This window comes from Dipodomys merriami, unplaced genomic scaffold, assembly GCF_024711535.1.
Source record: "Dipodomys merriami isolate MVZ:Mamm:240054 unplaced genomic scaffold, mDipMer1.0.p SCAF_9, whole genome shotgun sequence".
Classification (NCBI taxonomy): Eukaryota; Metazoa; Chordata; class Mammalia; order Rodentia; family Heteromyidae; genus Dipodomys; species Dipodomys merriami.
In genome coordinates, this window is record NW_027206512.1 from 17,904,214 (window position 1) to 17,920,444 (window position 16,231).

The following is a 16,231-nucleotide window of genomic DNA, read 5'->3' on the forward strand; positions in this document are numbered from 1 at the left end:
GAGATGACTCAAAAAAGCAAACACACAAAAACAAAACCTCACTGGAAGATGTTGAATAAAGGGAATTAAGGGGCTGGGTTGACAAAGATGAGTAGGTAAGAGGATAAATCTGATCAAAGTACAGTACATGGCATATGAATGTGTGAAATCCCACAGTGAAGCATCTTTAGACAATTAACCTGTACTTAAACAAAAACGGATGTTAGGAAGGTGAAATGTGTTCTCTCTGAAGGGTGAGTATAGTGGGAAGGGAGAGAGTAGATGGAGAAGGAGAAAGTGGGTGGATATGGTTTAAGTAATTTATGTACATATGTGAAAAAGGAACAATGAAGGTTGTTGGGCCTGGTTTTGGAAAGGGGGCAAAGGTCATGAGGGAGACTGATGGAGACAGGAAGCCTCATCAAAGTACACTGTGTGCAGATATGGATACGTCAAAGTGAAATCTCTTTTGCAATAAATTAATAAAAATGCAGTACAGTAGATAAATTGTTATTCAAGTAAATAAAGGAACCCAAAGGAGGGGAAAGCTTCCTTATTTTTTTAGCTTGTTATTCATATGATAAAAGATGGTAAAATGGTAAAAAAAAAAAACTGGTAGGAAGGGTAAAGAAGATTAGAAACATTGATTTGCATTAATGTCAACATTGTAAATGTTCTTATACATAATTATTTAAAGTACATATTTATTAAACTGCAAACATGTACAAGCTACAGTGTTAAAAACTGAAATGGGAAGGTCTCAGCCACATAGTTCTATACCTGTGTATATAAATATAACTACTGTTGCTAATTTTAAGTCTGCCTCGAGGCTAGTATATACAGAATGTATTGGAGATTCAGAAGAAAGAGAGAGAGAGAAAACTTCAGCAACTTCAAGGAGCACTCAAGCAAGGCTTTAATCAAGATTTGGAATTGAGAAATGCACAGATTGTGGGGTAGGAGGGAGAATAGATCTTCCAAGCAAAAAAGAGGAGAACTGTTTTTAAAGTAATTACAAAGATAAAGTTAAGTCTGGTTTGCCCAGTTATGGGTAGATTTATATAACAGTCGCTAACCATAAATATAAATGTTAAATAACTGTTCATTTACTTGAAGAGTGATTTTGAATCACTTCAGAATAGTCTCTTTCCTTTCATACTTCTGCTAGTCTGGGTTTTGTTTGCCCTCAGAGTCACTCCTCATCCTTCTCCCCTTCCATCTGTAACACAGGACGTGAGCCATCTTAAGCCCCTGCCTCAGCTGGCTCATGTCTGGGCTTAGCCATTATTAGCAACACCAGAGAAGGAGTAGGAAGCACAGACATGCCAAGGTGCTCTTCCTCCTCTCTGTTTGGAGCAGCGGTTCTTTCCTGCAGCATTCCCAAGATCTCTAGAAAGGCCTATGCCATCCATCTCCCACCAGATCAATCCCAGTCCTGTCTCTGCTCCTACTACAGCCTTTACTCCAAGATCATAAAATGTTTGTTCTTTTGTAATGTTCCATCCTTGGTCACTTCACCAGCTCATGTTGCATTTGCAGCTTTCTATTGCCTGAGAAATCAGTTCTTTCCTTTCAATTCTGTTGCAAATAACTGAAGGAATTTTATTTTCTGAAGTACATGTTGACTCTGATGATTAAGTAAAAATGACTTTTGCAGTATGAATTAGAGGTCACAAATTAGTTTGCTTTGGATAAAAAGTAATATATTAAAGTACCTTAAATATGACTATTTGGAGTGAAGACTTATAAGAGGTAATTAGGGTAAAATAAAATTATGCAGGTGGTCTTAATCCAATATGACTGCTGTTCTTGTAATGAAAGACAGATTAAGACCTGGATGTAGGCTCACAGAAGAGAAAGATAATGTGAAAGCAAAGGAGCAAAAATGGTTATCTGTGGACCAGTGATGAAGCCTCAGAGGGAACTTTCCATCTTCGCAAACTGCATCTTCCACATTCTAACTTAATCAGAATTGCTCTTTATGTAATCTGTGGAGTGTATGGTTCACAGCAAAGCATAGTACTGCCCCTGGCCACTGAAAGCCACAGTTTCTCTTTACCTGTGGAACAATCTGTATATACACTTAGGAGAGGTGCATTGATAAAAAAAAATTAATGACAGTCAGCTTTTCTAATCTTTATTATCTGGACATATACCCAACTAAAAGAAGACACTTTAAATATTTGACATGGAAGAGAAGACATCTAAAACAAGAGATAAACAATTACAAGAACAGGAAATGCTACCAACTCTCTCAGTAGCAGTTAGGTTCAGGCTTAATGACTATTTCCTTTCTAACACTTAGTTTGCTATCTATCAGTTTACCTTTATGTCTTCATTCTGTATCTGATTTACTCACTGGGACCTCACCAGAGCAAGGACTGTGTCTTTTTATTTTTTTTGGTGATGGGGGTCCAGTTGTGGGGCCTGAACTCTGGGCCTGGGCACTGTCCCTCAGCTCTTCAGCTCAAGGCTAGTGCTCTACCACTTGAGCCACAGCGCCACTTCCGGCTTTTTTCTTTTTGCTTATGTGGTGCTGAGGAATCAAACCCAGGGCCTCAGGCATGCAAGGGAAGTGCTCTACCACTGAGCCACCTTCCTCCTTCCCAGCCCCAGGACTGTGTCTTTCTAATTCACAATATAATCCAGAAGTAAGCTAAGCATCCATTAAATAACCAATGCTAAGTAAATATTTCTTTATTAAAAAGAAGGGAAAAAGAAAAGCAATAGTATAGATTGTCTTCTATGTAATAAAGCACTATTGAGAATGTAAAATGCATACATCAATCACTCTCTTTACTTATTGTACACTTTAATCAGAGTAAAAATGAACACTAAATCCTAAAAAGAAATTGATAATAGTAAAGGAAGAGATACCACAGGCCTCCCTCAAAACTTCAGAAGAAAGTGAACGGTAAAGACATAGGAAATTATTGATGCTATATAGAAATAAACAACAATAAAAAAGAGCCAGATGTCAGTGGCTCACTACTGTAATCCTAGCTATTCAGAAAAACTGAAATCTAGAGGATTATAGTGCAAGGCCAGACCAGGCAGAAAAATCCAAAAGATTCCATCTCCAAAATAAATAAATAAATAAGTCTGAAAAGACCAGCTAAGCAAGCAAGTCAACTGAGCATGCAGCTGTGAGTTCAAACCCTGGTCTTACCAGGAAGGTGGGGGTGGGGGAGGGAAGAGAGACAGAGACAAAAGGAAAGAGAGAGACACACACAGAGAGATGCAGAAACCAAATACTAGGATTACTCATCAGCATCAAACCTCTGAATGTTTTTCACATTGACAAACCATCATTTTGTCTAATATGTGATTTTATGTCAAAGCCTTGCTGTCATAGTGAAAGAATTACACTTCCAATGCTCTATGAAAAGAGGAGCCAGCAGGAAGTCTACCAGGCACTTCAATGGTGACCACCTGCAAGACCCACTAGGATATCATTGAATTGCTGGCTTCTGTGGTCTAGGCCCATCTGATGAAAAGGAGGAATCTCAGGGCACCTAGTGCTCTGAAGTATGTTATTCCTGTCCCCTCAGGCTGACTGGAGTGCCCATCTGCCTGGCTTTTTCAACAACTGCAAAGATGCCCAGCATGCAGGGAATGAAATATCTACTGGGTAAAGAAGGCTGTCAATTCTTAAAATGCTTGTCAGTTAGTACAATTGCCTCTAAGGATCTGAGGTGATTTTCATTCATCGTGGTAAAAGATTTCCAACCTGAGTCCCAACATTTGGCAACTTCCTTTAGAGTATAATTGAGTATCATTAAATATGATGACTTCCTAATTTTATCCACATATTTAGATAATTATCACAGACTTCATTCCTGATAGCTACATTTTGCAATATTATTTTTTTAGTTTATAAAACAATGTGACCACATGTATAAATTCTAGTATTAAGATATTATTAATAATACATTATATACACAAATTTTAAATACACTTCTATGTAATCTATGTGATTATTAAAATAGCAGGTTGTGCAATACTTTTAAGGTGACAATAATAATTCATTCCATCACTTCAAACTGAATCATTTTGCCAACTCATCCCATCTTTAGTATTATAACAACACAAATATATAGGGAGAAAGAGCATGAGCAGCATAACAGTCAGTTTGTCTACTCAGCAAAATAGAACTCATGTTTCTTCAAGCTGAAAACACACTGGCGAAATGATAAGCTCTAGTCTTCTGAAAAATAGTGTATCCAGGTCTGAATTAGCTGCTTTAATACATTCAGAACATCCTGGATGAGAAATTGTTAAATAGATTTGGTCTTTAAATGAATATGAGTATATGAAACAAATTAACACATATTACAGGATATTCACTATAAAGTGAAAACATGCCCAAGGAGCAACCAACGTTTTAGGAAGTATCTTGTTCACCTTTTTGAGAATAGATTTTTTTGGTTCTTATAATTATAAATCTAAGCCTTGGAAGAGCCATACAATGTACTGATATCCATCCTAGGTTAGCCCTTGAAAATTCAAATTGCTCCTCAGGAACTTCAAACAGTGTCATGGGCTAGTTATACCTCCAATACAAAAAGGTAACCTTGGGAACAATCCTCTTAAGTTAACTGAAAGGTTCAGGTAGGCTGCATGCTGCTGCAAGTGTCAAAGACCCATTCTGGCTTCCCTTAAAATGAATAGTACCTCACAGTTGGTTGGGATGGTCAACTGTCAGTCATGCATGGCATGATGTTAGTTATGGGGGAAAAGGACAAGCAGTTGCCTTCCTAGGATTTCCAGTCCATCAGAGATGGTATACAGTGAGCAATGAACTCAAATATGATGAATGTTAGAAAGAGGAAGGAGAAGAGGAGACTACAGCAACATAACTGAACTACCACTAAGGTATCAGGTGAAAGGGAAAAGCTTCCACGAGGAAGGAAAATGAGCTGAAGTTACTTTGTGAAAAAATGACATGGGGAGAAGGAAAAATATTTGGAAGTTTGAACTGGCCATGGTCTAAGACTATTAGAGAAATTTAGCATGTCCAGAACAGTAGAATAGAAAATAGGTGTAAGTGTTCATCATTGTAGAAGCACAGACCTTGTATCATTCTTTTCTTCTTTTCTGATTTTGGCAGTACCAGGATTTGAACTAACAGCTAGATGCTTGCTTCATTTGCTCACTTGGCTGGTGCTCTCTCACTTGATCCCTGCTTTTTTGCTGGAGGGTTTTGAAGACACCATCTGGCTGGGCCAACATTGAACTTCCATCTTCTGGATCCCAGTCTCCTGAGTAAACAGTATTACAGGTATGAGTCAACATCTAGCAGAACTTGTATCATTCTTATTAGCATTTCTAAACAATATAAAATGGAATTTTCTGATTTTTATTACCCTGAGATCTTGATAACAAAAATAGAATTAATGTTTTTTTACTCACAATTTTTCAGCAATAATAAACAGTGACTTCAAGAAGCTAAAGAGTATACTGTGGCAGCAAAGGTTATTTAAATATGATTCTATTGTGACTGAGTAACAAAACCCCATGTTTCCAAGCACCTTTTGGCCTCTACACTCTGTAGCTTCTTTATTTAGTTAACCTATGCAAAGAACACATGCATACAAAAAAGTGTAAGAAATGTTTCCTATCATGTTGCTTTAACACACAGTATGCACAGGTATTTCACACAAAGTCTACTAGTAAAACACTGTGTAAGAATATTTTACAGAGAAATGGCCAATTCAGATGCCCATCAAATAAAGGCCACAAACTCTGATGCTCTTATGTGAGTGATCTACCGTCCAGACCCTTTGCACAGTGTGTTTCCGGTTCTTTGTGCAACAAATACCATCAAAACCTTTCATTCCCTTGTATCTTTTTTAATGCAGGTAAAATTTATAGAGTAACATGGCAGACAGAGAGAAAGAAATGTTTCATTCCATCTGTATCAGAAACTATTTTAATCACCTAAACAGCAACAATGAACCACAGCCAGGTTTTAAAATGAAACACTTCCTGTTTGCAATCACATCACATACACATATACCCATGTGTGTGCACATACATGCATGTGCACGCACATATACACACACACAGTCTAACAGAAAGTTTAACACTTGGATTTTTTTTTCTTCTCTCAAAAAATTAAGATGGGGGCAGGCAAGAATGAGCATCTTTTACATTCTGCATTTTCAGGGTAACTATCCAATGCGACTTGCCATGATAACTAAATTTATTATTAACTGTGTATTTCATGATGTTAGTGACAATATGTTAATGTGATTTTTCACGTCCTCCTGCAGTGAACAGATGGCTCCTTTTACTTTACTTTCCACATCAAGTGTGATTATTTCTTGGTGCCAAAAGCCACCTGCCGCTCCTCGGTCTCCAGTCTAATTTTTTATGTTGGTAAAACACAGCAGGACTTGTTATCAGTTGGATGGCATCTTAATAAAAGGAGACATGCCAACATATTGACATCATGTTCAAGGGGAAATTTCAGCCCCTTCAAACCCTTAACCCCCATTTCCCCCTACATCCACTTTCAAAAAGTAAGGGAGAAAAATCAACAAACAAATAAATAAATAAATAAAACGCAAAGATCCTACCAGTTTCAAGATGTTCGATTACAATCATTGGGCCTAGAGCCAAGAAGCTGAATCGGCCTCCCTTTGTTCCTAAACTCAAGCCCCTCACTCAGGCCTCTGATCTTTCATCCTGTGTAATGATAATTAGCTGTAACATATTCCAAAGTCAAATGTAAGCAGGAATATATTAACATTGAGATTGGTGTCAGGGCAATTTTCACTGGGAAATGACAAAGAATGCACATATACAAACGCGCACGCGCGCGCGCACACACACACACACACACACACACACACACACACACACACACACACACACACACACACACAAAACCCCAAAGATTCTAACATTTATAAAATCACTTTCAGACTTGTGACTATTAAGCTCATTGGCTGGTCTGTGGTGAGTGCTTACCTAGAATGAATGCCAAGGCCTCTTAATGCGGGTACGTTGACTCCCACAGCCCATGCTTAACAGAGAAAACATGAGTAATAAACCACGGTAGCTTGCTTTAATCTTTCCATTCTTCATTAGAACAAAGAGGGATAGTATGTTAGGGGATTTGTGGTCCAAGAAGAGGTCTTCTAGGCAATTGGATGGCATGGCTCTCAACAGCTGGTCCAGCACATTTGGGAACAGCATGTAGAAAAATGCATCAGTGTTTTGAAGATTACCAACTGTGATGATACATTGGTTATGACACAGTCTAAAACATTCACATATCCTAGCCACAAACTTATATTAATGAATACCCTTACTGTCAGGTTATGTATTGTTCAATTCAAGATTAAAAGAAGTTCCAACTCAGGGAAATATGAACTATCCCACTAATTCCTATTCTTAAGATGAAAAAAGGAATGAACGTATCGGATATCTGAACATTTTGGTTAAAAGCCAAGAAATTAAACATGCAGTTGGTTTCCTGGTTTCTTTTCATTTGAAAAATTTATAAATTTCTATGAATTTTATAAAGCCAGAGGAAGATACCTACAATAAGAGAATAATTTGACAAAATTATTTATAATTAGTCTTGGGAAAAAGAACCATATCTAGATTATTCTACTACAAAATCTCCCGATTAATTTTGGAGATTCTAGGATAGAATAATCTTCTGCCTCTCAATTGTCAAAACAAAGAAATGTGTGTGAAATATACTTTTATTAACTATGTTTGGCAACTTCATCAGCTGCATTACACTTTGCCAACTACTATAGTTTGGATGTTGAATAGCCTTCAAAGTCTATGTGTCTAAGATCTGGCTCCTAGAGTGTTGTGGAGCCTACAAGAATTAGATCCTAAAGGAAGGTCCTTACATCATTAGGAACATGCCCTTAAGAAGGACTATAGTACCCTCTCACTGTACTTTTCCCTTTTGTTTCCTGGTCACAAAAGGAGCAACTTGCTATGGCAAGCACCTGCCACTATTACCATCCAGAATATACACCCACCAGAAGCCCAAAGCAATGGATTCACCTATCACAGATAGCATCTCCAAAACTAAGCCCAAATAAGTATCTCATCTATAAAATTTAATTTTCCACCTGCTTTGTTATGAAGAAAACTAACATTTAAACATTTATTATGAAAATGTGAAAACATACAGAAAAGTTGTTCATAAAACTTTACACCACCACTGTATCTATAGATAGCTTACACAATTAGCCTTTCACTAAAAGAACTTTATTAAATTTTCCCATCTATTCTTCAAACCATCAGGATGTATTACAAAATCAATCATCAATAGTCAAGGGAGCAAATAAAATCTATAATCCTTGTTATTCAAAAGACTGAGATCAGGAGGATTACACATAGAAGCCAGTTCTGGCAGAAAGGGCAGTGAGAATTCATCTCTAAACTTACTAGCAAAAAGTAGGGACAGTCATGGCTCAAATGGTACAGCACAAGCAGAGTAAACATCTGAATAAACACCAGACCCTGAATTCAAGCCTAGGTACCACCCAAACAAAAATTTTTAAAAATGAAGTGAATTGATCAATTTTCTAAACTTATCATCTAATTATTTAATGACTATAACGTATTATTGGTGAAACTACCATGTAAATGGGTTCATTATAAGCAGAACTGATGACTTCATAATTAAGTAATTGTGGTAAAATCAAATTGCTTAAATGAAGTACTTTCAAGACTCAAAAACTAATGAGGGTAAGAATATTTGTTTGCATATTTTGGTGTGACAGGGTAGATGAATATGTGTAGATTAATGTTTACTACTGCCAAATACTTGAGAAAAAATTGAGACAATATCAATGCAATTTCTTCCATGAAACTCAGTGGTAACCTAGCATAAAGCAGAGAATTTTAAAAATTGAAACAAAATAAGGAAAATTTATATCTGTTTCTGATGACTTCTGTTCTCTACTACTCAAATGTTCTCTGACTTTATAATACTTCTTGAAAGGTTTGCTTAAATCTGATTTACTTAAAACAGTAAACTCATGTTATAGTTAATTTTTATGTTACTGCTTTGCTCTGTTTGATTTGATTAGGACTAATTGGGCCTCCTCCATAGCTAATTCAAAAGATTAGTCTATGCCCTAATGTAGAAAGTTGCCACTGGAACCCAATAGAACCCAGTGGAAACCCTATGTTGAGGAAATGGAGCCAAATACTCAATACCCACCGCACCGAAATAACTGAAGACTACGCAGGGTAATGCACTAGAAGAAAAGAATCACAAAGGAGAGAAATTTGAGCTCTTCAGAGGGCCCACGTGAGTATTCAAGAGTATTGATCAGTGTATGCTTGTTTGTACTGGAGGATGAATAAAGATGCAATGTAAAGATTAGAGATTACAGTATTCAGTGTTGGCCTAAGACACAAAAGCCTCATTTTGTCATAGACACATGGAAAAATATATTCAAACTAAGGAGGATAATTAGTCCTAGACTAATCTGAACTAATTTCAAAAGCATCCATCTATTTTTGTATTTATTTCTATATCTTTGAGCAAAACTCAAGAAGATGTATAAGAAAATAAAAGTTCCAGTATCAAGCCAAGAAAAATTCACACAGTGTGGTATTTAATTAAAAAGTATCAGGTAGGCAAAGCGGGAAAGAAACACAAAATAAATAACCAATCAAAATTTAAGCAGAACTCACATAGATGTTAGCATTAAAAAGTAATTGTAACTATATCCCTTGTGCTCAAAAAGTTAAGTCGACATTTAAAAGACCCAAATTGAAATTATAAGAATGAAAGCAAGATGTGAGATCAAAATTCCACCAGATAAATTAACAGCAAATTAGAACAGTAGTGCACTTGAACATATAACAATAAAAAAACTCTGAATTTAAGTACAGAGAGAATAGATAATCACAAGGACTAATGTACTAATGAGTTTGTGAGACAACTCCAAAATGTGTGATTTCACAGAGGAGAGACAGAAAAAAGAGCAGAAAGAACAGCCAAACTTCTTCTGTCTGATTCTAAACTATAAACCTACAAAGCTAGGTAACTTATGAACCCATCAAATACAGAAGACAAACAAATAAGGTCGGAACTAATTGAATGTGTGATAGCTAGTCGTCACAGAAAAAATTTAAACATTAAAAATTATGTAATCACAATAAAACAAAAAGAACCTCGGGGAAGGTAGGGAGGGAAGGGATGGTAGGGGGAAAACAATGGAGGGTGTAACAATGTTCAAGAGGAAGTGTACTCATTACCTCATTCATGTAACTGTAACCCTCTGTATAGTATCTTTACAACCAAAAAAAAAAAAAAAGCTAAAAAATTATCAGGACAGCAAAAGTTATTTTGCCACAAGAAAAGGGATGGATAGTTTTCAAGGGTCTAAGGTTTGAAAAAAAAAAAGTCCATTAAAATTGCATGTCGGGAAACCAGGGCTTCAAATATGGAGACAACACGCTTTTCAGGTGTTCAGTTGGAAGAATATATTTCTGCAAGAAAGACTGAGGGACCTCTCCTAGGCAGACAGGAATAGGAAAAAAGAAGACTTCACAGAGAGAGGGAAGAGCCCTGGTAGCTGTAATTACCTGGGTAAATGGCTGGCTCATTTTGACTGACATCACCTTCACACATCCTGGAGAGGCTGGGGGCGGGGCTTGCGTGCCAAGGTGGGTGAAGGGTGCGGTGCCAGTTGGGGTAAAGGTCACCTGGTGGTGCAGCCTGGCGTTGAGCAGGTGCCTGCGCCTCCCTCCGACGCTTCCGATTGGCTGCTGCGCGCCCCGCCCCTAACGACGTCGCCATCCCATGGGAAACGGTCCCAGAGCTGAGCTGACCGATTGGTTTCATGGCAGCCCCAAAGGAAGCAGCTGTGGGGCCGTTGGTCGGGGCGGTGGTCCAGGGCACCAACTCCACTCGCTTTCTGGTTTTCAATTCAAAAACAGCAGAGCTCCTATGTCATCATCAAGTGGAATTAACGCAAGAGTATCCGAAGGAAGGATGGGTGGAGCAGGACCCCAAGGAGATCCTCCAGTCTGTCTATGAGTGCATCGCAAGGACCTGCGAGAAACTCGTCGAAGTGAATATTGACATCTCCAACATAAAAGCCATCGGTGTCAGCAACCAGAGGGAGACCACCGTGGTTTGGGACAAGCTCTCGGGAGACCCTCTCTACAACGCCGTGGTGTGGCTGGATCTCCGAACCCAGTCGACGGTGGAGATCCTGAGTAAAAAGATCCCAGGAAACAATAACTTCGTCAAGTCCAAGACGGGCCTGCCCCTGAGCACTTACTTCAGCGCCGTGAAGCTTCGCTGGCTGCTGGACAACGTGACTAAGGTCCAGAAGGCGGTGGAGGAGGGCAGGGCTCTTTTTGGTACTATTGATTCGTGGCTCATCTGGAGTTTGACGGGAGGAGTCAACGGCGGCGTCCACTGCACCGATGTCACCAACGCCAGCAGGACCATGCTGTTCAACATCCATTCTCTGGAATGGGATAAGGAGCTCTGTGACTTTTTTGATATCCCCATGGAGATTCTCCCCAAAGTCTGGAGTTCCTCGGAGGTCTACGGGCAGATGAAGAGTGGTGTGTTGGAGGGCGTACCTATCTCTGGATGTCTGGGGGACCAGTCGGCCGCGTTAGTGGGACAAATGTGCTTCCAGGAAGGGCAAGCCAAGAACACGTATGGAACCGGCTGCTTCTTACTGTGCAACACAGGCCGAAAGCGTGTCTTCTCCGAGCATGGCCTTCTGACCACCGTGGCTTACAAACTGGGCAAAGACAAGCCGGTGTGTTACGCACTGGAAGGTTCTGTCGCGATAGCCGGCGCGGTGATTCGTTGGCTCCGAGACAATCTGGAAATTGTAAGCACCTCCGATGAAATTGAAACCCTCGCTAGAGAAGCAGGTACCTCTTACGGCTGCTACTTCGTCCCGGCCTTTTCCGGGTTGTACGCGCCCTACTGGGAACCCAGTGCGCGGGGAATCATCTGTGGCCTCACTCAGTTTACCAATAAGTGTCATATCGCCTTTGCTGCCCTGGAAGCGGTCTGTTTCCAAACCCGAGAGATTTTGGATGCTATGAACCGCGACTGTGGAATTCCACTCAGTCATTTGCAGGTAGACGGAGGGATGACCAACAATAAAATCCTCATGCAACTACAAGCAGATATTCTGCATATTCCAGTAATTAAGTCTGTCATGCCTGAAACAACCGCACTGGGCGCTGCCATGGCCGCAGGAGCTGCAGAAGGAGTAGGTGTTTGGAGCCTGGAACCTGAGGATTTGACTGCAGTCATGATGGAACGGTTCGAACCACAGATCCAGGCCACAGAGAGTGAAATTCGTTATTGCACATGGAAGAAAGCTGTGATGAAGTCAATGGGGTGGGTCACAGCTCAGTCTCCTGACTGTGGCGATCCCAGTATTTTCTCTAGTCTGCCCTTGGGTTTTTTCATAGTGAGCAGCATGATAATGTTAATTGGAGCAAGACACCTCTCAGGTTTATTAGACTAATTCCATCCATGGGTTCCCAAAATGTGAGGTTTTTAAAAGAATCCATCCATTCAATCTCGCAAAGTGATGATGCTCTTGCAGACTCTGATTTTATGAGCCACTTGCTACATGACCTATGAGAACCCAACCAGGAGACCTGGGGCTTGAAATAAAGAAAATACATAGGAAAACTGCAGAAACATCTGGTGTGGGTTTATTTTTCAACACTAGTCACTAAAGTTTCCTTTCTGCACCACTCCCTGTGAACCATAGGACATCCAGATTTTTCCATGGAATGTGTGTGTGTGTGTGTGTGTGTGTGTGTGTGTGTGTGTGTGTGTGTGTGTGTGTGTGTGTGTGTGTGTGTGTGTGTGTGTGTGTGTGTGTGCGCGCGCGCGCGCGCGCGCACCAGTTCTAGGTCTTTAACTCCGGTCCTGGGCACTGTCCCTGAGAATTTGTGCTCAAACCTAGTGCTCTACCACTTGGGCCACAGATCCACTTCTCACTTTTTGCTGGTTAATTGAAGAGTTCCACAAGCTGGCTTTAAATCTTGATCCTCATATTTCTACCTCCTGAGTAGCTAGGATTACAGGCATGAGCCATGGTGTTGTGTGGCTCATAGAATTTTTTTTTAATCAAAGATCCTTTAATATTTATGGACCTTGACTTAATCTATGCTAACTACACTTGATTAAGGATTTGGACTCACCAGCTAAAACAGGAACATTTTATTGCTTTTCTTATTTTTAGTTAATTCTCCAAATGTTCTTTTATACATATTAGGGTCACCACAGCATCTTCATTGATTGTATATGGAAATACTAAATTTTCTTACATAAAAATGTATTATTCACTGACTTAGATATATATTCAAAAATATTTTCTAAATTGTTATTCAGATATTTTTATATTTTAGTCAAAGTGATATTTGAAATATTTTACAAAACCTCGCATTATACTGAAGTTTTTATTGGTCTTCTAGGAAGAGAGTCACTTTCTGCTGTTGATTCCCTCTTAAGAATTTTATTTGTAGTAATTTTCATGTCTACATCACATAGAACAACCATTTATAAATTAAAAACACATCATATCCAATAGGTCATAATAGAAATGCTCTAAATAGAATCTACAGGCATAAGCAATTTAGGTGGGATAGCTATGTACACTTGGGGGTAATATGTATGCATATTACTTCAGGACAAATATTTATTTAAAAGCAATATATTTAAATATTAAGCATATATTTCAATCTCCAAACCACAAACTTTGAGATAAAATAAAAATTATATATCTTATGTTGATACAAAAATGTATTCTAATTTCAGTATTATATCTCAGCTTTTTGTCTTAGCTGTGTGTGTGTGTGTGTGTGTGTGTGTGTGTGTGTGTGTGTGTGTGTGTGTGAGGAAAATCGAATGCTACAGAATATACCTGTCAATATTTCAAATCAGGAAGAAAATGACTATGCCTACAATATATAAAGCTTAAACATATGTAAAAGAAAATAATAGCAAAATTTGGGAAAAGATAATAGTATAAATAATATTGCTTCAAATTTCATTGCAAAAAGATTAATACTGTAAATCTGAACAAAATAGAATGATAAAATTAACTCACCAGTTAAATAGGTAAGAACTATCAAAATATTCAATCCTAAAGACAGTAGAAAACAAGATAAAGGAACAAGAAATAAAAACTAGAAAAGCCTAACAGAAAACATATTTAAACTTAACCATGTAAAGGAGCACATTATATGATTTACTTACTACAGTTATAAAGCAAGATAATCAGATTAAAAGCTAGACTGAAATATGTACCATCACATCTCCCCATCAAAAAAGAATATGTTAAAAAAGGTAAATGTTCATATCCAACCTAGGGGGATAGAAATAGGGAGGGGTAAGTGGAAGATAATGAGGGAGAGAGTAACAATAATTAAAAACAAATTTACTTACTGCTGTAACTGTAACCCCCTTGTTCATCATTTTTCCAAAAAATGACAGAAAAAAGATATGCCAGGCTAAAATAATAATAAACCTTGAATATTTACAGAAGTATTAAATGATGAATTTCGTCCTAAATAAAAACCATGATAAGGTCATTTTGCAATGATAAGGGTGTAATTCATCAAAAGGTAGTAACAGTAATAAAATTTGTGCACTTAATTTTTGTACTTAAGTATTATTTAAATACTTAAGGTAAAATCTGGTAGAACTGAGAGAAAAAGTACAAAGACCTTATCTCTAAAACTAAAGGGCTGGACACAGATTTCAAATAATAGATCATGATATCCTGGGTTCAATCTGTTATAGATAGATAGATAGATAGATAGATAGATAGATAGATAGATAGATAGATAGATAGATAGACAGACAGATAGATAGATAGACAGACAGATTGATAGATAGATAGATTGATAGATAATCATATACATACATACACAAGAGAAAATAGAAGAGAGTAAAAGAGTGGAAAGTTGAAAAAGATTATTTGGAATTGAGTAAAAATGAAACTCACAAATTAAAATTTGGCTGTTATTGTTAAAACAATATTAGGGAGAAATTTATAGAATAAAATGCCTGTATTCAAAGAGACAAAAGCCCCTAAATCAATGGTCCCCACTTCTATGTTGAAAAGCTAAAAGAATAGGAATTTACTTAAATAATTAGAAATAAGGAAATATTAATGATAACAGCAATAACCAGTGACATAGAAAATATAAAACAACACATTCATCAAACCAAAATTAGGATCTTACCGAGTATCAATAGATAATCTTTTGGCTGAAGTGTTCAAAAAGAAGACAAAAATTGTCAGTGTCAGGAATGAGAACAACATAACAGGCCCAAAAGACATTAAAATAAATATAGCACTATGAGGAAAAATTTATGCCACTAAGTTTGAAAACTTAGATAAAATGAACAAGTTTATTGAATACAAAATACAAAAACAAACATACAACACAAAAACACACACACACATACACACATTCAACCTGGAATGGCTCCTTATCTCTTAAAGAGATTATTTTTCTATTTTAAAATCTCACATGTAAGACAGAAATGGCATAGTCTATAAAAAGTGACAGAAAACTAAAAGAAGAGAGTGCTTTCAAACTCAGTGAGGCTAAGTTCCTAGCACCAACTGATTCTAACCCCAGTTTAAAAACTAAAAAAAAAAAAAAACCACAATAAAAATTACTATTAAAAAACTATATCCTTTATATAAAAGTTCTAAACAAAACAATAAAATGTATCTCTCAACATTTAGAAAGAATAAGATATCATGATTGAGGAGAGAATATGAAGATAGAACAATAAATTAGTGTTAATTAGAAAATCCATCCATGTACTTCAACATATTAACAACCTAAGAAAGTAACTACAATATATAACATTTAAAAATGACCACATATCGTATTGGTAAAGATGCCAAAAATATATATGAGATATATGAGATGTATCTTTCATATATATCTTGTGCAAAGGTAAATGGTTGCAAATATTTTTGAAAGGAGTTTGACAGTCGTGTAGAAAAATAAATGAGAGACATAAGGACCTATGTCTGTACAAAGACTTATTCATGTTACATCCCCAGTCCATTACAAACTCCACTCCAAACTGGACCAATCAGTGGTTTGTTAGATTAAACTAAGACATATCAATTCAATTGAATACTATTTGATCACAAAAATTAATAAATTATTAATACTGTAACAATTTTAAAATAAGCTACAACTAGCCAAAGAGTGTATATATAATGTATTATCCTGT

The 16,231-nt window shown here is 37.4% G+C and overlaps 1 protein-coding gene and 1 long non-coding RNA gene across 2 annotated transcripts; one reads left to right on the forward strand and one right to left on the reverse strand.

Moving 5' to 3' along the window:
- Positions 1 to 6,592: 6,592 nt before the first annotated feature.
- On the reverse strand, positions 6,593 to 10,610 carry LOC138821017 (uncharacterized). The gene is made up of 3 exons (XR_011370031.1): positions 10,558 to 10,610; positions 6,955 to 7,009; positions 6,593 to 6,669 (listed from the first exon to the last, which is right to left on the reverse strand). It is a non-coding gene; the product is annotated as an uncharacterized lncRNA (long non-coding RNA).
- Positions 10,611 to 10,758: 148 nt separating this feature from the next.
- Gk2 (glycerol kinase 2) lies at positions 10,759 to 12,649 on the forward strand. Its single transcript, XM_070012493.1, has one exon. It carries the CDS (start codon positions 10,815 to 10,817, stop codon positions 12,477 to 12,479), a length of 1,665 nt encoding a protein of 554 aa, XP_069868594.1. The 5' UTR covers positions 10,759 to 10,814; the 3' UTR covers positions 12,480 to 12,649.
- Positions 12,650 to 16,231: the final 3,582 nt, after the last annotated feature.

Coding starts and splice junctions, on each gene's coding strand:
- Gk2 (XM_070012493.1), top strand. CDS start 10,815: ATGGCAGCCCCAAAGGAAGCAGCTGTGGGGCCGTTGGTCGGGGCGGTG.